General features: G+C 38.6%; 3 protein-coding genes and 4 long non-coding RNA genes across 10 annotated transcripts; 4 read left to right on the top strand and 3 right to left on the bottom strand.

The window, feature by feature from the left end:
* Positions 1 to 17: 17 nt before the first annotated feature.
* On the bottom strand, positions 18 to 2,556 carry LOC134871633 (probable E3 ubiquitin-protein ligase RNF144A-A). Its single transcript, XM_063894422.1, has 4 exons — positions 2,289 to 2,556; positions 2,104 to 2,204; positions 1,288 to 1,443; positions 18 to 1,213 (listed from the first exon to the last, which is right to left on the bottom strand). Exons 1-4 carry the CDS (start codon positions 2,512 to 2,514, stop codon positions 722 to 724), a joined length of 975 nt encoding a protein of 324 aa, XP_063750492.1. The 5' UTR covers positions 2,515 to 2,556; the 3' UTR covers positions 18 to 721.
* A 23-nt stretch (positions 2,557 to 2,579) lies between these two features.
* On the top strand, positions 2,580 to 3,678 carry LOC134871635 (uncharacterized). The gene is made up of 2 exons (XR_010166719.1): positions 2,580 to 2,844; positions 3,440 to 3,678. It is a non-coding gene; the product is annotated as an uncharacterized LOC134871635 (long non-coding RNA).
* A 1,025-nt stretch (positions 3,679 to 4,703) lies between these two features.
* On the top strand, positions 4,704 to 9,336 carry LOC134872353 (ubiquitin carboxyl-terminal hydrolase 47-like). The gene is made up of 13 exons (XM_063895629.1): positions 4,704 to 4,737; positions 5,999 to 6,080; positions 6,246 to 6,342; positions 6,677 to 6,789; positions 6,871 to 6,941; positions 7,027 to 7,152; positions 7,392 to 7,487; positions 7,613 to 7,741; positions 7,829 to 7,957; positions 8,040 to 8,077; positions 8,290 to 8,321; positions 8,404 to 8,481; positions 8,566 to 9,336. The coding sequence occupies exons 2-13, from the start codon at positions 6,020 to 6,022 to the stop codon at positions 8,679 to 8,681; spliced, it is 1,086 nt and encodes a 361-aa protein (XP_063751699.1). The 5' UTR covers positions 4,704 to 4,737; positions 5,999 to 6,019; the 3' UTR covers positions 8,682 to 9,336.
* Positions 9,337 to 9,638: 302 nt separating this feature from the next.
* LOC134872354 (uncharacterized) lies at positions 9,639 to 11,029 on the bottom strand. Its single transcript, XR_010166793.1, has 2 exons — positions 10,346 to 11,029; positions 9,639 to 9,921 (listed from the first exon to the last, which is right to left on the bottom strand). It is a non-coding gene; the product is annotated as an uncharacterized LOC134872354 (long non-coding RNA).
* Positions 10,645 to 18,572, top strand: LOC134872352 (E3 ubiquitin-protein ligase ARIH2-like). Of its 4 annotated transcripts, none has more exons than XM_063895627.1 (5): positions 10,645 to 10,880; positions 15,878 to 15,965; positions 16,045 to 16,145; positions 16,243 to 16,398; positions 16,510 to 18,572. In XM_063895627.1, exons 1-5 carry the CDS (start codon positions 10,695 to 10,697, stop codon positions 16,969 to 16,971), a joined length of 993 nt encoding a protein of 330 aa, XP_063751697.1. In that variant the 5' UTR covers positions 10,645 to 10,694; the 3' UTR covers positions 16,972 to 18,572. The 4 variants fall into 4 exon arrangements, with proteins under 4 accessions (XP_063751697.1, XP_063751696.1, XP_063751695.1 ...); XM_063895626.1 differs by lacking the exons at positions 15,878 to 15,965; positions 16,045 to 16,145; positions 16,243 to 16,398; positions 16,510 to 18,572 and adding exons at positions 11,849 to 11,936; positions 12,016 to 12,116; positions 12,214 to 12,369; positions 12,454 to 14,401 and having other exon boundaries at positions 10,646 to 10,880; XM_063895625.1 differs by lacking the exons at positions 15,878 to 15,965; positions 16,045 to 16,145; positions 16,243 to 16,398; positions 16,510 to 18,572 and adding exons at positions 11,546 to 11,936; positions 12,016 to 12,116; positions 12,214 to 12,369; positions 12,454 to 14,401 and having other exon boundaries at positions 10,646 to 10,880.
* On the bottom strand, positions 11,121 to 14,872 carry LOC134872355 (uncharacterized). Its single transcript, XR_010166794.1, has 4 exons — positions 14,399 to 14,872; positions 13,966 to 14,040; positions 12,853 to 12,895; positions 11,121 to 12,729 (listed from the first exon to the last, which is right to left on the bottom strand). It is a non-coding gene; the product is annotated as an uncharacterized LOC134872355 (long non-coding RNA).
* Positions 18,573 to 19,708: 1,136 nt separating the features above from the next.
* Positions 19,709 to 20,643, top strand: LOC134872624 (uncharacterized). Its single transcript, XR_010166832.1, has 2 exons — positions 19,709 to 20,093; positions 20,457 to 20,643. It is a non-coding gene; the product is annotated as an uncharacterized LOC134872624 (long non-coding RNA).
* Positions 20,644 to 22,018: the final 1,375 nt, after the last annotated feature.

The raw sequence follows: 22,018 nt of genomic DNA, 5'->3' as shown, positions 1-22,018 counted from the left end.
CCACACTGAAAACTACCTTGAACACATCACTTTTTATTTAGATTTTATCCTATCCATGTTTTACTGTTCATACATACTTAATGCATATCATCCCAAAAAGTATACATATACAAAGTATAGAATAAACAGAGTGTTAAAGAATCACAATAGGCAACATGTTACCGTCTGGCAGACGGTACCGCAGCATCCGGACCAAGACCACCAGACTCAGAGACGGTTTTATACCACAGGCTATAAGACTGCTGAACTCCTGAGCTGTGTGAATGTCTACTCACATCTTTTTATAGTACACACATACATACACATATCTATATATTATACATATCTGCCATATACATCTGTTATACGTAATATATGCATCTGCCCATACCTCCTCATTCAACAGTGTAAAGTGTTTAAATACTCTCCATGTATTCCACATATGTATATATTTCACATCCTCAAATCTTTATTGTTGTTATTGTAAATATTCTTCTCTCTTTTTGCACTATTTTATTTATCTTATTGCACCATGTATGTTGAGTTGTTGGAGGAGCATGGGACATAAGATTTTCATTGCCAACATATACGTTGTATCTGCTGTGCATATGACCAATAAAACCTTGAAACCTTGAAACCTTGAAACCTAATTACAATGATGGGTTTGAGAAAGAAAGAAGGTGCAAGGTTTTCTAGGTAACAACGGTTATGGTGATTCTGAACCTATTAAATATTTTTTAAATTATGTCCTCTTCCACACGGGTAAAGAGGTCTGCCTCGGTGCTACACCACTGGGACAAAGTTGGTAAAACACATCGTGTTCGCTGTCGTCGTCGTCGCTATCGTCGTCGTCGTCGTCGTCGTATTCCGCACACTCTTCAGTGAGCTTCAGGCAGACGAAACAGAACTCCACTTTACACCGGGCACAGACAATGTTTTTACATTGGGTCCTGTTATGCTCTACCAGCAAACCACAGGTGGGACAGGCCCGGATGGACGGGCAGCCATTGACCCCCTCCACGTCCTCAAAGATGATATCTGGGCAGGTTCTCAATATGGCCAGTGGGTTTTGGCAGTCCCTACGTCCACAGCGGTCTAAACGGGGACCTCTCCATTTCTTCAAACACTGCCAGCAGAAATTATAAGCCTCCCCTTTGTTGGCTGTGCACACTGGGCATTGGACACACAGGTCATGGAGGTCACTTCTTAGCACACGAGAACTGCAACCAGGACACTATTAAGTGAAGAAATCAGAATCAGAACAAATATTTACAACAGGTCTGTAAATGCAGTCAATGGGACACTTACTGATTTGACGTCCAGGTAATCCTTGGAGGCGTTACTGAACACTGTTTTCTCAAAGTATTCAATTTGATCTTCGGTCAGGAGGGCCATTTTGCACACCTCCTCGAAGGACCACTCGACATCGCAGTCAGTTTGGCCACACACAAATTTGTACTCACCCTTAGATATTAAAAAGGAAAAGCAAATCATGAAAAATGCACTTGTTTGAATACACCGGCCCCCATCTGTGTATCTCCACCCACTACCTGAGGAAAAGTACAACATCAGAGCAGACTGATCTCTCAAAGAGACAGGCCCTAATAACAGAGCGTTTCACACAGAGGGGGGGGGGGTACAGGTGTATTCAGAGAGACTGTGATCAAAAATAATGTCTTTTTTTACATTAAAGCATGTAAACATGTTCTGGTTGAAAAATAAAATACAGTCAAAGAAGATAAGTTGTAATAAAAGGTCCAAAAAATAAAAACATATATATATCTTTTAGTTTATTAAATCATTTAACTTTTTAACTACTTTTTAATAACAGCTTCATAACAGCACACTAAGCATTGAAACATATTCTGTTAGAAAACCCATATACAAGTATCAACCTGAAAAAATATGTCACCTTCAAGAGTTGAGAAGTTAATTTGTACTTTAATATTCACTGTAGCAGTTTCTTAATTTAATTTCAGACAAATCACATTCTGACGATTACAATGGAATACTTTGAACAACATTGCTGTTTTATTCCATGCATTTGGTGAGAAAAGTTTAGGCTAGTCACCTAAGCATGTTTGAATGTGAAATGCATAATGACTTGGGGTGTTATCAGCTTACACGGTCCAGCAAACAGCGACACCAGAGGGTGAGAGACATCGGAGTGACAGCGTGGCCGCAGGACATCTTAGCTCTGAGAGACTTGAAGTCTTCACACAAAACTATGGGACAACACAAGCAGATTGAAAAAGCGTTAAAGGGCGTTTTAAAGAACAAACACGTCAGGTTTATGGGAGAATACTTACAATCTAAATCATCATTTCCTTCTACAAATGTAAGAGTGGCGTCTTGAGGGTCGTAACATTTCTCTTCTGTTTTAGTCCAGCTGCTGATTTCTCCAGAGTAACAGCTCCACTCATCTTCACAGTCTTTAACATCAAATCCTAAAACATCTCCACGAGTCAAAAAGTCACGAGTCCTCTGCCTTTCATTTCGTTTCTCTTTGCGTCGAGCTGAAAGCTTGCCTCCCATGTTGAATGCTTTATCAAGCAATCATGACAGACTGCGCTTCTTTAAATTCCATGAAGTCACGTGATGTACAGTTACAGGTGAGGCGGGGTGGGGGGTTTTAGTATTACTCATACGCTTATAATAATAATAGGACCGTTTACAATTGCTGTAAAACACTTCATTCATTTTCCTCGCAGTGAAAAGACTCAAGAGCCAACATGAAAATCCAGCTGAGGGTGAACGGACCCCGAGGAGACGAAAAGATCGTGGATCTGTGCCAGAATGAAGAAGATCTGAAGAGAATCACCGTGCTGATGCTAAAAGAGAGAATTACGCGTGAACTAAAGATAGGTACGTCATTCTTCACTTTTAGTACAGGGTGTTTAAGTTTTACATAATAGGACAAATATCAATAGCCTATGCTTACGAGTAGAGCCAGAGGCCGATGTCATTTTTGGTAACTTTTTCTACCTTTATTTATTGTAGTACTCAAATCTTGTACTTCAGTAAAAGTAGAAGTACCAGTGTAGGAATGCTCTGTTAAAAGTAAAAGTCCTGCATTCAAAATGTTGCTCAACTTAAAGTATAAAGGTATTAGCTTCAAAATATACTTAAAGTACCAAAAGTAGAAGTACTCGTTATGCAAACTGAGTGTCAAGTGTTGACTGTATTTCCCACCTGTTATCCAAATCTGCAAGGTAACTAAATATATAATACAAGTACAGTATTTACCTCCGAATTGGTGGAGAAGTTGCAAAAAATGTAAATACTCAAGGACAAGTACCTTAATATTATACTTTAGTACAGTACTAGAGGAAATGTACTTACTTTCCACCACTGATTGTTTCCAATGTAGGGTGGCACTTACTTAGACCTGAGCATAGCAGATCTGCATATGGAAAATGTCCCTCTGTAGTTTAAAAAAGGTGTCTATATTCCCTTTTAGGTGATGATATCCGGATGGTGTACAGAACAAAGACTCTTGAGGAGTCCTCCCTGCTGTTATCCTATGGGGTCAAACACATGAGTATCATCCATACCCTGCTGATGCTGCCCGGAGGAATGATGGGATGAAGACCATAGACTGTATGATGAAGACGCACAGAGACTCCCTAGCCTATTATGATCCAAAAATATACAGAAATATATGTATTTAACTGTGAAAATAAAAATGTGTGGTCCTTATGCATGTCTTCTGTCTTTAATCCTCCTGGATGCCCCTAATGGTTTATTACAATATGTGAGGTATGGGTTACTCCAATTTAAAGTCTGTTCATATATTCCCCTTTTTTCTTTATTTGACATTTCTCTGAAAGTCTGTCCAAATTATACATTAATATATTAATATATTTTACCCATTCATTCCAGAGGAACACATGTTATTGTCAAGCTGTTGCTTTTTGTATTCTAGTCTTGCAAATTATTTTAGAGGTCAGTGTTTCAATGAGATGCTTTCATTATGATACTGTATGTCAATCAAACATGTTATGGGGAAAGGCCATACTCAGTTATTCTATAATTAGCAAAAAGGTTCTTTGTGAGAAATCAAATAATGATCCAACAATAAAGGAGAAACGCAGAAAGGAAACAATAGATAACAATTTCCGGTTAGACTACATTTAGGGAAACTAAGGGACTTTTTAATCAGCATGGATTAAAAACACTTCCCTATTCAAATCTATTTGTGTCTCTATTCCAATGGGCGGAGAATATGAACGCCAGAAACCACCTAATAGCCTGGTTAAAATCAAAATAACTAGTCAACGAAATTATATAATTGTATTAATGGTTCACAAAAATGTAACATATTGCACTAAGTCTACTTTCAATACGTCCATTTCTTACTTCTAGTCTATTTTCTATTTTGAGGAGTTTGTAATTGATGTTTGTATTTTCCCACAGTTTTTTTATCTTTACATTATGTGTAATTGCTTGTTGACATGCTGCTGTGACGAAATCATTTACCAATTTGGGATCAATAAAGTAAATCTCATCTCATCTAAAGTATTATTTTTGACATATCGAATGATCCCCAGGAAAGGACGTATCCTGGGTTGTAGCCCATAATGTATGACTTAATTATAAACTGATTGTGTTTGTCTTTAATAGCTTAATGATTCATACAGTTCAATCGTTTGTATTCCTTATGAGTTAGTTGGCAAAGCTTATAATAAGGCATCTTGAGCTGCTGGTTAAGACTTACAGAAAATGCCACTCCTTTGTCATTGCGAGGATCAGCTGTCAGTGAGTAACAACACTTTCACTTTTTATTATTATCAACTGAAATACTTTAATCTTTGTAAAGTTATTCCAACCACCATTTGCTCTGAATCTGTGCTACACTTATTATAGTGTTTTCTTACTTTCTGGTATGAGTCAGTCAGGGACTCAAACATTATACAAAGCGTCATTGAAGTATTAAGAGTATCACCGATGTGTGTTTGTTGTTGACGTCGCAGAAACGCTGTATTTATTTATTGGCATTAAACAGACGCACTCTGTTTAGAACATAAACTCAAGGTATTACACACTGTATTAGCAAAGAAACCAGAACCAAATGAAAGAAAGAACCGTATTGTTTAGTGACAAAACTTATTTCTGCTGCTGAGACTTAATCTTTTAATACATTTGAGTCTAGGCAGAGTCCGAGTAAAGCATGGATACATTCAGTTAAAACATCCCAATCAAATACATTTAAACCTAATTCAATTGATTTGCAAACATTTATGTTTAAGTGTGACTCTATTGAATCGTAATGGAAACGCTTTTAGTGAATATCCTAATGTATTATGTGGTGTAGCTGTAGTTTAGGAAGTGATCAATGGAGGGACAGCGCCACCTATTGGACAACACTCTATAATAAAACACCCAATAGCTGAGCCACGCCGTTTTTACAAGTGATAATATCAGTGTGAACATTATTAAGACAGCCTAAAGACGCCTGTCCCTCAGTTCAAGTTGCAAGCAAAACATGTAAGGAAAATGGAAGATTTGTTAAGAAGGATTACAAAGAAAGAGGTGATTAATTAATTAATTCAGTGTAGGCCTACTGGTCGGTGCCACAAGCGCACACATAAAAACACCTACACTGGAGGCAAAGCAGAAGAACAATTAGGCAAACGAAATTAAATGAATGCTACATACACACTGGTTAGGAATGAGGGAAGTTTGGTTTTTGCTGGAAAATCCATTGAACACGGAAGATGGCACCGTACCATCAACAGGTTTTTTCATTTTTAACTTCCTGGAAAACAGTAAACAACACTGGAACAACAACACCAACAATCAATTGCTAGAAAAGGCCAGAAGTGTTTCCTCCTGTACTAAACTGAAACCAAGTGCTTTGATCGATGGGTGGCATCAGAATGTAGTTAGACTGCATTTTAAAAACAAGAGCAAAGATGTGGGTTTAATGTCATGATTAGAAAACCACCTGAAACAAACCGTACTGCATTGGATGATGGGAACTAACAAGCAGTATGACAAATAACCCCTGTATTTTCAGGGGGAAGATTGAAGAGAAAAGATGAGCAGCTCCAGAAAACGACCCCATGAGGAGGAGAAAGCCCAAGCAAAGAAACCTAAAGGTAAAGAAGATGCAGGGGAAGTACAAAAAACACAATGATACTCTATGTTAGTGAAATTGAGAACTAATTGAACCCTTTAATTGGCGTTTCATCGATAGCATTCATTTTAGTTCAGTGTCCTATGTGTTGCACACCTTTAACCTAATGGTTTTCCTTTCCTTCTAGTGATTCAGCTACATTATGGTCTGTATAATCAGGGAGCCACATGCTACCTCAACAGTGTCCTTCAAGTTCTCTTCATGACACCAGAACTCCATGACAGGTTTGAAACAGCTGCTTTATTCTGGAGAAAATTTGGAAAAGCAACTGTGGGAAGTGGAAACAGTAAAAGTGTTACTTTGAGAGTCTCCAGTAGATAGGGTGTTTGGTTAGGAGTTGTAAACCTGGCAAGAAGAGAAGTCAAAAGTATTTTAAAACTCAAGTCTGCCATGTATTTAGTACACAAACAAATATACATTTAGATATTGTTATTTGTCTGCTCTCACCCCAGACATGAAATCCTCAAAGGATCAAGCTGTATCAACTTGGACTTATCAGTGATTATGTAAAGTTAAAACAGATAACATTTCACCCATAAGATCCCCCCCTTTCTACAGGTTGGATTCAAAATCACCGGAGACAGATCAAGAGCTGTGGCAAGTCTTTAACAAAATGAAGGTGGAAAAATGTGGAACAGAAAACATCACGAAGAGTTTGGGGATTGAAGATGGTAAGTTGGTCAGAGTTGAATACAAAAGAAAAAGCTGTGATTTCACTGAAGACACTTTACAAACGTACATTTGATTTTCAGTTCATCTACAACGGGATGCTGCTGAATGCCTGGATTTGATTTTATGTAAAGTCAGTCCAAGCGCCTCTGAGGTGAGTGCTTACAAAATCTATTGAATCGACCAGTCAACAAATCAGAAAGGCGTGACTGTATTAATTAGGATGTTTCTACCTGAAGGTTTTCCAAGGTGAGCTTTCATACATGACAAAATGCTCCAAAGGCCACACCATCAACGATGAGAAAAATCCATTCTGGACTCTTCCGCTGTCGCTACAAAATACCAATGACGCACCCTACAGCGTGGTAAGCAGCGTGTTTTATTGTAAAACGTTTTATTTAACATTGAGTCATTCTGTTCTGTCTAAATCTCACCAGTGTGCCTCAAGTTGTTCTTATTTATTTGGCTTAAATGCTGTGTAAAGCTTATTTTGAACCATTAATAATGCCTACACTGCTTACTAAGAAATCACTACTGGTGGAAGAATAAATTAAAAAGTGAATAAAGTGCTTTATGAATGAAGAGGACTGTGTTGTTTTTACAGGAAGAAGGCTTTGAAATGCTTTTTCAGACAAACTCATACAGCGGAGACAACATGGTGTACTGCAACGAATGTGAAAAGAAAACAGAGGCGACAAGTGTGAGTTTTCAAAGCCTAATGGCACCTGAACACATTTTTTGGGGGGGTCAAACGAACACTTTGCCTATTTGTTTTGTCTGTTTCACTAAAGCTGTAGTGTTTAATATCTTCCTCCTGTTACTCAGGGATGTGACATGGAAACATTCCCTCAGAATTTGATCCTACTCCTGAAGAGATTTGAATTTGACTTCAGCACCATGTCATATTTCAAATCAGACTGCTGTGTGGACGTGCCATATACATTACAGAAGAAGGCAAGGGGGAGAAACTTTGAAATATGTTACTTTCTATAAGTTTGTTTTTAAATGTGGTTATGCACCTGTCTCTGCTCATCATTATAGGACAAGAAGTACACGCTGTATGGGATGGTGAATCACTATGGCAGTCTAAGAGGTGGACATTACACCGCCACCATCCTCTCCGACGAGGACAAAACCTGGTATGAGTTCAACGACGCCCACGTGGACAAGGTACAGATTTATTTTGTCATTTTATTACACATCCCTTAGCACATATTCAAAATCCTTAATGGCTATTTGTTCAATGTTGCAGGTTGAAGAGCAACACTTGGCAAAACCCGGGACTTATAGGTTCGTTTCATTTATTAAATCCTTAAACAAGGAATTTAAGGAACACATTTTCTCAGAAGATGTTAGGATGTGGGTGAAAGGTTTAGATGCTTTGTTAATGACTGTTAGCCAGGTGCAGTCTGATATACAGTATATTCTATTAATGTTAACTGTATGTTCTAAACTCCTTGTTGTTCTATGCAAACAATCACTTCAAAATGGTTGTTCAACAGTTCCAGCAGTGCATACCTGCTCGTGTACAGAGGTAATATCAGAGTAATCAAGACAGCATTAAAGCCTGTGGTATGAACAGATTATTGATTAACATCTGTGTATTTCCTTCCAAGGTGATCGACATCCAAAACCAAACAAAAGCAACGTGGAAATCCTCGTTAGAGGTGATCCACTCAATACTCAACTAAATGGTAATCACATTTCTGATCATTCTTTTGAAATGTATTTTAAGAGGGTTATGTAGTAATTTAATATATATTTTAACTTTCCACCAGATCCCAGCAATCACATCTGTGGCTTCAAGAGGGAGCATTTCTTTATTGCTCTCGGCAGTATCATTGCATTCATTGTGATACTTACTATTATACTTGCAACAACTCTAACAACCTGATACAGAAGGAATGGCAGAATTGGAATGTCAACGCGATCCGCCTAAAGCTATCAAGGGGATGATGAAGAGGCGATGATTACACTTCCAAAACACCAGCTTGATGATTAAGAGACACAATGCGGAACAACATATCATTACCGTCATTATGTGTCGGGCAGGAAATTGGCTAATAAACTATGAGTGAATCAGGCCAAGATCAAATAATCCTAATGTGTTTGAAGTACACACCCAGGTATGATCAAAATACTCATTTGTCAGCATGGATTTTCTTCATTTCAAAGAATAAATGGATGGAAGTCGGAAACTGTCCAAATGCGTGGTGTACCACAGGGGTCTGTTCTTAGACCAGGTGCAATAGGATTATTATACTACCTTACCTTTTTAATATTGCTTTTAACACACTGATTTCTTTGTAATTCTTTCTATTTATCATGCAAATATATAATACGTGTTTGTTATGTACAATGTGTGGCTCAGCCCAGTTATTGTCCACTAATTGTTTTCTACAGAACCCAATTTGGTATATCATACTACATCATAGTCATCAAACCGTCAGTAGAATGGCAGATAAATTATTTTTGTGTCTACCTATTTGTACCTATTATGTTTTGGGGTTTGTTCTTCTGTGACATATAAGATAATAAAATAACACTAAGTTCACTGTCCTTCATGCATTCCTTCCAGGTTTGTTATTGTAGTGACTTAGCAGTTCGTACAAGGTCACGTGACTGAACAACGATACGGCATCAACAGCAAGTATTTCAACTATTCAGTGCGGTAAGCACCGGTTCAACTGCTGACACAGATTAGCTGTCAGTCAGCCAAGCATACAGGTTTCAGCTCAACAAAATAATTGTATTTAACTTTGATGTACTGCATGTTTTGTAGTAGTCATCAGCTGTGTCGGTTGTAGGTAATTGAAGATTACTTAAGACCCCAAAAATAAATTGCTCCAAATGGATTAGCATATTTAAGCCATTTATTTAAGCATTAAGCAAAGGATAGAGGCAAAATGAAAGAGCAATAGATTTGTTTTCACAATACAATCATCTTTGTTTTTGGTTTAAATTATTGACATTGTTGTTTAGAGTCTTTTTTTCTCTGCTGGGTCTTCATCCCATGATGCCTCCGGGCAGCATAAGCAGCGTATGGATGGTGGACATGTGTCGGATCCCGTAGGACAACAGCAGGGAAGACTCATCCAGCGGCTCAGTTCTGTACACCATCCGGATGTCTCCATCTGAACAGAAATAAAAAAAGTACATATATATACAGGGCTTGCTTACAACAGTTCTGAACGGAAACGCCTGTAACATATTCATATATTAGCATGGGCGGTTCTATGAGGGGACCAAAAGGGTCAAGAACCCCTGGAACACTGAGTTGGGAGTGAGGCCCCCTTCATTTAAAATGTGATTATACAATTTGTGAAAGTTTAGCAGCAAAGAATGTGCTGTAACTTGGGCAGAGAGATATAAATCAACAACATCTAAGTAACTGACACAGTTGATGTTACTAAAACAAAAATCAATTGAAGTATTTTTCTGGTTTCTTTTGTTGGCTATGACTTTAAACTGAACTACAAAAACGTGACTGTATATTACCCTTTAAAGGCCTGATTAATATCCAACATTTCTCATACAAAATAAAGAGGATTCACGTACTTATCTCTAGTTCTCGAGCAATCTTATCTCTCAGCTGCTTGACAGTCATCTTCTTTAAATCCTCTTCATTTTCGCACACATCGATGACCTTTTCCTCTCCTCTGGGTCCATTTACTCGGAGTTGAATAGTCATTTCTGCAAAATGTTGTCAGCCAGTGAGGGAGGAATGGTTGTGTTTGTGTTCAACGATGCGAATGGAAAGGAAGCGTTGAGGTGCACGGTGTTTATGATTTTTTTTTTTAAGGGCGTGATCATGGTGCCACTGAATGTCATATGACTCAAGAAGTGGGAATGATCATCTGTGAAGCCATTGTTCTTTTGTAAGAGGACGAGTTTACACCGAGTCAAAATGGGCAACCGATTGACAACCGGGCAAAAGAACAGTTATTCGTTTGAACAACACAGGAGTCTGACCGTAACCCAGAGGCAAAACTTTGGGAATCGAGAACTAGAAAGGAATTGGACTGACTTGAATGTAGTAAGGTGGAGGAGTCATTTTCAAAGCACTGATGTGACAACTGAGCCGGAGACAAATGTAAGTGTTAAAAAAACATGCTATGGAAAGGAGGGTGGCAGGGTTGCAACTCAATGCTAATGTTAGTTTGAACCTCAGGAATTAAAGCTAGCTGCAGAATGTAAAGCTACTTTCAAGGCAAGGACAAACTTATGTACCGGTAACTAAGGAAAGATTTATTCTGATGATAGGAGTAATAGGGTTGCGTTGGTTAGAGTGCCACGTTCGCTCAAGAGTGAAAAGATAAGGAGAAGATATAAAGTCAAAGACAGGTCTCACATTTGGTGTACCTATGTGACCTGCAGTTTTTTTTACCAAACACATATGAACATAAAAATATAAAAAGAAGTAAATATGATATATTTGACATGCAAGGTTGTCAAGAAAGGTTGGACAAAAGAACACTGCCATTTCAGTGGGTGCTAGATTGACATTTATCGAATGTTTTAAAATCACTTATTCTACAACTTTATTAACATTTTGTCTTTGTACAAGTACATTTAACACAACAAGAGCTCGTGGTGGGAACAAAAATATCCTGTTTCTGGAATTTCCCACAACTTAAACCTGTTTACGGTAATTCGCCCTATAATACAGATCTGTGTACGCTAAACTATATTAAAAACAACAGATGTGATGTAAACCTTGACATTTTTTCTACAATCATTTCTTCATGTGTTTAACAGTTTGGGCAAAAAAACAACTTGGCAACTGGACAGAAGGGGATTGATTCTGAACAACTAAGCAATTTAGCAACTGGACAACTGAGCAACAATTCAACTATTGAGCAGAGCAATTTTGGCACTTTACAGAGAGGGAGGAGAGATTTTGAACGACAGAGAAATATTGGCACTTTACACGAAAGGGGAAATTATGGTCGTCTTAGGAATTTAGCAACTGAACTCATAAGTGATGCTGAGCAACTGAGAAATTTTGCTGAACAACTAAGCAATTTAGCAACTGAGCAAAGGGGTGATTCTGTACAACAGAGCAACAATACAACAGCTGAGCAGGAGAAGTGTTATGACCCAAAGGACACCACACTTATTTTTGTCGATGGAGAGGACGACCATGATTGTAAGTAGCCAAAGAACCGGACATTTACTTTCTGATATATCAAACTTCTCAGTAACATCTGTTTTTGTGCGTCTCACAGTTGAGCGCAATGACTTCAAGTCTCTCAGAGCGAAGATGTCGTGCGGGCATACCGTCACCCCCATGTCTCTCACCAACTGGTGTAAACATCTGTTGAGTCAGGTAGTGCGTTAATACATCTTTTATATTGACATTCATAATAAAATGTGGCAAAAAAAACCTCTATAAACGTAGTTCTTCCTTCTTTTCAAACCCCAAGGGGGAGATCGGATTTGTGTGTGGCCAACCCGACTGTAACGTTGAGTGGACATATGATGAAGTGTGGAAGATGGCTCTACTGACCCCAGAAGAAATGGAGTACTTTGATAAGAAAATGTTCAGTAGAGCTGCTAAAGAATTCTTGGACTTCAAATCAGTAAGTATCTAAACTAATAAAACTTAAATATTCTTGGAAAACCAAATTGCTTGTTGATATTTTTCAACTCCCTTCACCTCACAGTGTCCCGGCTGCAAGTGCTCTGTTGTGCGGAGCGACGTAAACAACCTGAGGGTCTGCTGCGTGATGTGCACCGCTAAAACCAACGTGGCCTTTTCCTTCTGCTGGCAGTGTTTGGAGGAATGGAAAGGTCCATCTCCCTATCCAGACCGCTGTGCAAATGAAGGCTGCATCAATAAGCAGCAGGAAATACTGAACACCTGCCCAGACATCACCTTTGAATCCGTGAGGGGGGTCGCTGGCTGCCCCTCCGTCCGGGTCTGTCCCACCTGCGGTTTGCTGCTGGAGCATAACAGAACTAAATGTAAAAACATGAGATGTCCGAGATGTAAGGTGGAGTTCTGTTTTGTTTGCCTGAAACTAACTGAAGAGTGCCTGGCGCAGGAGAAAAGTTCACATTACCTTTGTTGTCCGAGTGGTGTTGCCCCAAGACAGACCACCATACCTGTGTGGCAGAGGAAGTAATGAGTCACTATAACAATCGGCTTAGAAAAAATGTAAAGTTTGTATTTCCTGTGTTCACTCAAAGGAAAATACAGGACCTTTTCACCACAGTAAGAGCTTTATTTGTTTAGCGTAAGATATGCTCTGACACATACTGTAGCAGGTTTAGTCCTATCGTTATCTAAAGGCTGTCAATCAAAATCTGGGGCTTTTAAATGTATATCTGCCTTTTGAAGTAAGTGTTTTGTATTACAGTTTCGTTAACTCAAAGTGAATGCTAGAATTGTGCATTGTGCCGTTTTAAGTAGTGACGTTCAAATGAGTTTGAATTGAAGTGGCACTACTGAATAAAAACACCTCCATAACCCAAGGATGAGTTTTCACAATGTAAGTGTAACCTGTACTTGTTGTATATTTGAGTAACACATATTCAAGCCATTGTCATTTATTCAGAATATGACTTTTTTCTGTAATCTTTTACATCCCTTAAGCCAGGGGTGTCCAAACTTTTTTCACCAAGGGCCAAATACAGAAAAATATACGAAGGTCTGGGCGCCTTACTAGAGTTGAAGTATATTGCCTCTTAAATTAGGTTATAAGTTAGCAAAATCAATCAAATGTAGGGAAGTTATGCTTGATACTTGAATATGCTTTAGGAAAAAATCAGCCTACACCACAGCTCTCCGTAGGGCTCGCTCAGAGTGCTTACAATAAGGGGAAAATGAAGGGCATATTTCAAGCTTGTTATGTAAATCAGTTATTGGGCTTTTTTTTTATCAACTTAGATTTGTTAGAAAATGTTTTCAACTTTAATTGCCTGAATTGACTTGAAAAGTTGGCTCTTTAACTCATGAAAACAGTGTAATATATGTTTACATATCGTCTTGTGCTTGACTTGTATTTAAGTACAATATAACACAAGCACAAGTTTCATTCGTGGGCCATATGACATTATCCTTTTGATTTACCTGAGGGCCAATTTAAAAGAGCCTGCGGGCCGTATTTGGCCCCCGGGCCGTAGTTTGGACAACCCTGCCTTAAACCAATAGAGCTGTTGCTGTTCACACTCACCTCTGTGTCCGAGTTATGGGCCGTCTGCAGACCAGCAATCGCTTCTGTGCTTACAACAGTTCTGAACGGAAACGCCTGTAACATATTCATATATTAGCATGGGTGGTTCTATGAGGGGGCCAAAAGGGTCAAGAACCCCTGGAACACTGAGTTGGGAGTGAGGCCCCCTTCATTTAAAAATGTGATTATACAATTTGTGAAAGTTTAGCAGCAAAGAATGTGCTGTAACTTGGGCACAAAGATATAAATCAACAACATCTAAGTAACTGACACAGTTGATGTTACTAAAACAAAAATCAATTGAAGTATTTTTCTGGTTTCTTTTGTTGGCTATGACTTTAAACTGAACTACAAAAACGTGACTGTATATTACCCTTTAAAGGCCTGATTAATATCCAACATTTCTCATACAAAATAAAGAGGATTCACGTACTTATCTCTAGTTCTCGAACAATCTTCTCTCTCAGCTGCTTGACAGTCATCTTCTTTAAATCCTCTTCATTTTCGCACACATCGATGACCTTTTCCTCTCCTCTGGGTCCATTTACTCGGAGTTGAATAGTCATTCTTCTCACAAATGTACCTGATGAGCCAGTGAGGAGTATGTGCTTGTTGAACACAAATGAAACTAAAAGATTGAGGTGCAAGGTGTTAATGATTTTTTTTATAAGGGCGTGATCATGGTGCGACTGAATATCATATGACTCATGAAATGAACATTTGTAGCCATTGTTGTTTTGTAAGTGAACGAGTAAACACTGAGTCGATTCGAGATGGGGAACAAATTGACAACTGAGCAAAAGGACTGGGAGTCGTCGCCACAACACAAGACTCGGGCCGGTACATATATTAAAGGTTTTGGGCATCGAAAAGTAAGAAGGAATTTGTCTGATGTAGGGTGGAGAAGTGATTTTCCAAGCAGAGGCGTGACGACTGAGCAGGAGACGGATGTAAGTGATTCTACTCTGTAAAGGGCTATTCATAGCCTGGGGAAACCCTGTAATACATTTAAAACATGTCGATTATGCTAAATTATAAGGGTTGCGTTGGTTAGAGTGCAACCATCGTTAAAGAATGAAAACAGTAAAGTAACTAAGTAAGTAAAATATGAAAACCAGAAGACAGAACTTACCTTTGGTCTATCTATGGCAGTAGCTCCTGGCTTGATGAGGTCATTTCCTCTTTGTGAGGTTTTGGTAGCAGGGTTGCTCGCCTGTTATTGGACACACTTTCAGTTATCTAAAATATGTTTATGATCTCACAAATTGCTTTGACCAACACAAGAGACATATCAACAAAGTAATAGCAAAACAAGTGAATAAAAAGCTCATTTTAAATGTTATGTTTGACATGCAAGTGACTCAACAAGAACGTGGGACAACAGAAAATTGCCATTATAGGGGGTGCTAGAGAGCTATTTCATATTTTAAATAATATTTTGAAAACACTTGATATGATGTAAACAGTTGACATTTTTTCTACCATCATTTCTACATTTTTTTAACAGTTTGGACAACAAACGGACAACTTGGCAACTGGACAGAAGGGGATTGATTCTGAACAAGCAAGCCATTTAGCAACTGTAGAGAAGAAGAGTGATGCTGTGCAACCAGGCAATTCAACAACTGGACAACTGAGCAACAATTCAACCATTGAGCCGCAGCCTCTACACCGGACCGGTTCAATAAAACGATTGACAGATTTAGCAGCTGAACCCAACAGTTATTTGCGACGACAGTGCAATGTTGGCACTTTACAGTTTAGGACGGCTTTTCGAAGAAAGAGAAATATGGGCACTTTACAGAACAGGGATAATTATGCTCATCTTAGAAATTTAGGAACTGGACTTGTAAGTGATGCTGAGCAACTAAGCAATTTAGCAACTGAGCAAAGGGGTGATTCTGTACAACAGAGCAACAATGCAACAGCTGAGCAGGAGAAGTGTTATGACCCAAAGGACACCACACTTATTTTTGTCGATGGAGAAGACGACCACGACTGTAAGTAGCCAAAGAACCGGACATTTCATTTCTGATATATCAAACTTCTCAGTAACATCTGTTTTTGTGCGTCTCACAGTTGAGTGCAATGACTACAAGTCTCTCAGAGCGAAGATGTCCTGCGGGCATACCGTCACCCCCATGTCTCTCACCAACTGGTGTAAACATCTGTTGAGTCAGGTAGTGCGTTAATACATCTTTTATATTGACATTCATAATAAAATGTGGCATGTAAACCCTCTATACACGTAATTCTTCCTTCTTTTCAAACCCCAAGGGGGAGATCAGATTTGTGTGTGGCCAACCCGACTGTAACGTTGAGTGGACATATGACGAAGTGTGGAAGATGGCTCTACTGACCCCAGAAGAAATGGAGTACTTTGAAAAGAAAATGTTCAGTAGAGCTGCTAAAGAAAAATTAGACTTCAAATCAGTAAGAATCTAAACATTTAAATATCCGATGAAATTCAAATGTTCTTGGACAACTCATTGCTAGCAAACAAAGAAAAATTACATCATTTTTTCAACTCCCTTCACCTCACAGTGTCCCGGCTGCAAGTGCTCTGTTGTGCGGAGCGACGTAAACAACCTGAGGGTCTGCTGCGTGATGTGCACCGCTCAAACCAACGTGGCCTTTTCCTTCTGCTGGCAGTGTTTGGAGGAATGGAAGGATCCATCTCCCTATCCAGACCGCTGTGCAAATGAAGGCTGCACCAATAAGCAGCAGGAAATACTGAACACCTGCCCAGACATCACCTTTGAGGACGTGAGGGGGGTCGCTGGCTGCCCCTCCGTCCGGGCCTGTCCCACCTGCGGTTTGCTGCTGGAGCATAACAGAAGACATTGTAAATACCTGACATGTCTGAAGTGTAAGGTGAAGTTCTGCTTTGTTTGCTTGAAGCATTTTGAAGAGTGCCTAAAGGAGGACAGATTGTCTTTGTACATTTGTTGTCAGAGTGGTGTTGCCCCGAGACAGACCACCATACCTGTGTGGCAGAGGAAGTAGTGAGTCACTATAACAATCGGCTTAGAAAAAAATCTAACTAAATGTAAAGTTTGTATTTCCTGTGTTCACCCAAAGGAAAATACAGGACATTTTCACCACAGTAAGAGCTTTATTTGTTTAGCGTTTCATGTATCTGAGGCTTGTTTTTGACTTTGTATTTGGGCCTAGCTCCATTCCTCCCCGAAACTGCTCTTTTCACCAAAGAAAAGCTGGTAATCAAACAGTCCATCAGGAAGACACCATGTTTCTTCCAGAGTTTGGTAAGATATACTCTGACAGATAGCAGGTTTAGTCCATTAGATACTGTAAAGGCTGTCACTCAAAATCTGAGGCCTTTTGATTTATACCTGCCTTCTGAATGAAGTGTTTTTGTACAGTTTAGTTGACTCAAAGTGAATGCTAACATCACCAAGGAGAAGGATTGCAGAATGGATTCGATTTGACTTGCAAGTAAATGAAAATGACCAGAATGTGGCGGCATTGTGCCATTTTAAGGTGTGACGTTCATGTGAGTTTGAACTGAAGTGGTACTCGTGAATAAAAACACCTCCATAACCCAAGGATGAGTTTTCACAAGGCAAGTGTAACCTGTACTTGTTGTATGTTTGAGTAACACATATTCAAGTCACTGTCATTTATTCAGAATATGGCTTCTTTTACATCCCTTAAACCAATAGAGTTGTTACTGTACACACTCACCTCTGTTATTTTAAACTCCCTTCTTAACTTTTTGATTTTCAATGGTGAAAAAGAAACAGAGTGCATTCAATCAAATATCGCACTCCACTACCTTAATTTGACTGCTAGTTTTCAGACTGTGATTTTACATACAAAACATCTGATCGGTTTATAAAATGATGCAGAGCTCAAACTAAACAAAAGTGTAGAGCAGTTAAAATGACCACAACTATAACAAATATGAAACAATATGATGTGTTCAAGGTACAATGATTTTTTTATGACTAATAAATCTACTGGACCTTGATCACATTGTATGATGCATCATAAAAGTTTGATCACATCATATTTCATATTTCTGCGGTTTTTACTCAAAGCATATCTTCCCCTTTCATGTCAAACTTGTTAAATCAACCACTGTAATATTGATGTTACACACTCACTGTGATGAAATGATTGGATCAGAAAACTGGAACACAAGGGGTAAAATGGAGAGCTTTGAACTGATGTCAGACGCTGAAGATTTATCGGAAGCTACGAGCGGAGACAAACAGCCTCTACCCAAGCAGTCGCATAGCAGGTTTAGTCCTATCATTATCCAAAGGAGAGAATTTGAGACATCCATTTTTGTCGTGCACCCTTTTACATGTGTGATTTTGAAGAACTTCCAAACAATCAAACTAGGTCCATTTGTTTGTGATCCAATGGATTCTGTCAGTACATTTTAAAATAAATGTGATTATTAAATGATCCTGCATCAAGTGAAATGTGAACCTGTCAATCCAAAAATATTGGGCTGTTTGATTTATTTCTGCCTTCTGAATTAACTAATTGTTTTACAGCTTAGTTGAGTCAAAGTGGATGCTAAAATCACAGATTGAAGATGGATTTGATTTGACTTTGATGGCAAGTAAATGCAATGAGTGCCAATTTAAGGTGTGACGTTCAAATGAGTTTGAATGGAAGTGGTACCAGTGAATAAAACCACCACCACCTCCATAACCCAAGGATGAGTTGTCTCAGTGTAAGTGTAACCTGGTACATTATTTGAGCGACACATTCAAAGTTATTGTCAACATTACATTTATTCAGAACATGACTTTTTATATACATCTTCTTCATCCCTTAACCAATAGAGGTGTTGCTGTACACACTCACCTCTGTGTCTGAGTTATTCTAAACTACTTTTGTAAAGTTATTTTCAGCAAGAACAAAAACCCTACATTTCATCAATTACGGCACTCCACTGCGTTAATTTCCATACGAAACATCTGATCAGTTTGTAAAATATGATGCATAGCTCAAGCTACGGAAATATAAAGCGGTTAAAATGACCCCACCTCACAACTGATTAAATATGAATAAATACGATGTGTTCACGCTACAGTGTTTCTCATCATGAACAACACTGTACCTTGATCACATTATATGATGTCTCATAAAATCTTGATCACATCATATTCATAAATATTTTATCCCAATCATGATTTTGTGGTTTGTACTAAATGCATATCTTTCCCCTTCAAAAGAATAAGATAAGATAAGAAGTACTTTATTAATCCCAAACTGGGGAATTCTTTTGTTGCAGCAGCATAAAACAAAACAAGGCATTGCACAGAAATAAACAACTCTAAAATAGAAACATCTCAAAATAGAAATCAAACGGCATTAGAGAGTAACAAACATATATACAGTTGACCATGAAGATAAAGAATCTATAAACCGTCTCACAAATAAACACTATTGAAGTCCACACAATATAAAGCAGGATATGATGTGCAAAAGAGTGCAATGAATGGAATATTAAATTCAATATAGATGTCAAATGTACAGTGTGATGTTATAGTCCAGTTAACCAAAGAAAAGCTATGGAGCTGAGAGTTCTCCGCCAGCCAGAGGTGACTTGTTAGGGTCATAATGTCAAACTTGTGAAATCACCAAATGTAACATTACATAAATACTTACTGAAACTCAACTCATCCTCACAGAACCCACTTCAAACTCTAGTATGACATGTTCATGAGTCACAGAGTCTGAAATACTCGGCCGTGTATTTGTGTCATTTCTGCTCGGTTCTGTCCTCTTCCGTGTAGATGATACTTTGCACCCCATCTTACTGGTTGTAAGAAAACATTATTGCACTGCTTTCTATCCGTTTGCGTTTGTTCCTCGAAGTCATGTGACCTGAAGTTACAGGTGACGCACCTTGTTATTTCCTTGACAGATCAGCATATATCAGCAATCTTCACACAAGCGAAGATATTTGCAATACCATACAATTTTCTCGCAGTGGAAAGACTCAAATGCTAAAATGAATGTCCACCTGAAGGTGAACGGACCCCGAGGAGAAGAAAAGATCCTGGCTCTGTGCAAACATGCAGAAGATTTCAAGAGATTTACTGTACTGCAGCTAAAACAGAAAATTTTGGAACGATTCAAGATAGGTATGTTGGACGTCATTTTTCATTTGAAGACTATATGGTGTTTCCTTTTTAACCATGAAAACACGAGGCGTAAGGGTTGAAAAAACAGTTTTAACGGTTCGAACCTTTAAAGTAGAAATAGTATATGTGTGGAATTAAATTGCAGACCAGGCCTATATCCGATAATAAAGGTGTGAAGCAGTTTAACTCAGAAGATTTAAACTGAATAGCACATTAAAAAGCAAAAACTTCTTCAAAACTTTTGGTTATGGTTCTGAACATAATACATCTGCATGTACTTTTATGAGAAGTCTCCTTTTGGGGATTCCCAATATTAGGAAATGGCTATGTTAAAAAAAAAGGTCCCTTATCTTTTTTTTTAAGATAATGACATCCGGATGGTGTTCCAAACCGAGCGGCTGGAAGAATCCTCCCTGGTGTCAAAATACGGGATCAAACACATGAGTACCATCCATACCCTGCTGATGCTGCCTGGAGGCATGAAGGGATGAAGACTCGTCGCACAGAGATTCTAAACAGACAGACAACATGACACCATTAATTACCTGGGCGTCCAGGGATGAAAAAACCCCGGATCCGAGGATTTGTTCATCTGTCATACTGATCAGACAATAAAGCCATCAAAAATATTGCGATACCTGCAAAAGTTTGGGTCTCAATGTGTAATTCAAGGTGTGTGTGTGTGTGTGTGTGTGTGTGTGTGTGTGTGTGTGTGTGTGTGTGTGTGTGTGTGTGTGTGTGTGTGTGTGTGTGTGTGTGTGTGTAAAAATGCTAGGTAACATAAGATGAGTTTAAAAGTTTGGGTCTCAATGTGTAATTCAAGGTGTGTGTGTGTGTGTGTGTGTGTGTGTGTGTGTGTGTGTGTGTGTGTGTGTGTGTGTGTGTGTGTGTGTGTGTGTGTGTGTGTGTGTGTGTGTGTGTGTGTCTGTGTGTGTGTGTGTGTGTGTGTGTGTGTGTGAAAATGCTAGGTAACATAAGATGAGTTTAAAAGTTATCACTGGTGGGTCACAGGAGGGGGGAGAGAGAGAGAGCGAGAGAGAGAGACAGAGAGAGGGAGGGAGAGAGGGAGAGAGAGAGAGAGAGAGAGAGAGAGAGACAGAGACAGAGAGAGAGAGACAGAGAGAGAGAGAGAGAGAGAGAGAGAGAGAGAGAGAGAGAGAGAGAGAGAGAGAGAGAGGCTCCCAGAATCAGAATTATAAATTAACATCAAAAATAAAATAAACAAGTTCAAATTATTTGCTTTTGGTTGTGGCCATATTCTAATGGTTTTTTGAAAATTGAAATATACTGTATATCTTTTTCATATGAGAGATAGATAGTGTTTTAATGTTACCTCAAAGTTCATCAAATTAATGCTTTTAACTTCACAATTGAAAATATATATATTTTTGGGGGCATGTCCCCAGAACTTAGAGGATGTGGATACACCGGGTGGATACTAAATGAACGTGCACACTATGTCCATATATTTCTGTTTTGGTAGATTGGCCGAGAGAGTTTTAATTCATTATTTACATTTCATATCGTCGAATGTACAAGTGTCGAGAGGGGCTTAGATCAGGGGTGTCCAAACTTTTTTCACCGAGGGCCACATACAGAAAAATATACGGATAGCTGGGCAACTTATAGAGGTGAATATCGCCTCATAAGTTAAGTTATAAGTTAGCAAAGCAAATCAAATGTAGGTGAATAATGCGCGATACTTGAAAATGCTTTGAGAAAAAACAGCCCACATCCCGTCTGTCTTTAGGGTTTCATTTATTCAGTTGGCAGCTCATTCCTTAAAACAGAAGCCTCAGATTGCTGATAATAAGAGTAAATATGAAGGTTACATTTCAAGCTTGTTATAGAAATAAGTTACTGGTTTTTTTTTTATTATCAACTAAGATTTGTTAGAAAATGTTTTAAATTCTAAATCACTAAAT

The sequence above is a fragment of the Eleginops maclovinus genome, chromosome 11, assembly GCF_036324505.1.
Source record: "Eleginops maclovinus isolate JMC-PN-2008 ecotype Puerto Natales chromosome 11, JC_Emac_rtc_rv5, whole genome shotgun sequence".
Taxonomy (NCBI): domain Eukaryota; kingdom Metazoa; phylum Chordata; class Actinopteri; order Perciformes; family Eleginopidae; genus Eleginops; species Eleginops maclovinus.
Note: the sequence above shows the minus strand (reverse complement) of the source record. Positions and strands in the feature narration are given on the sequence as shown.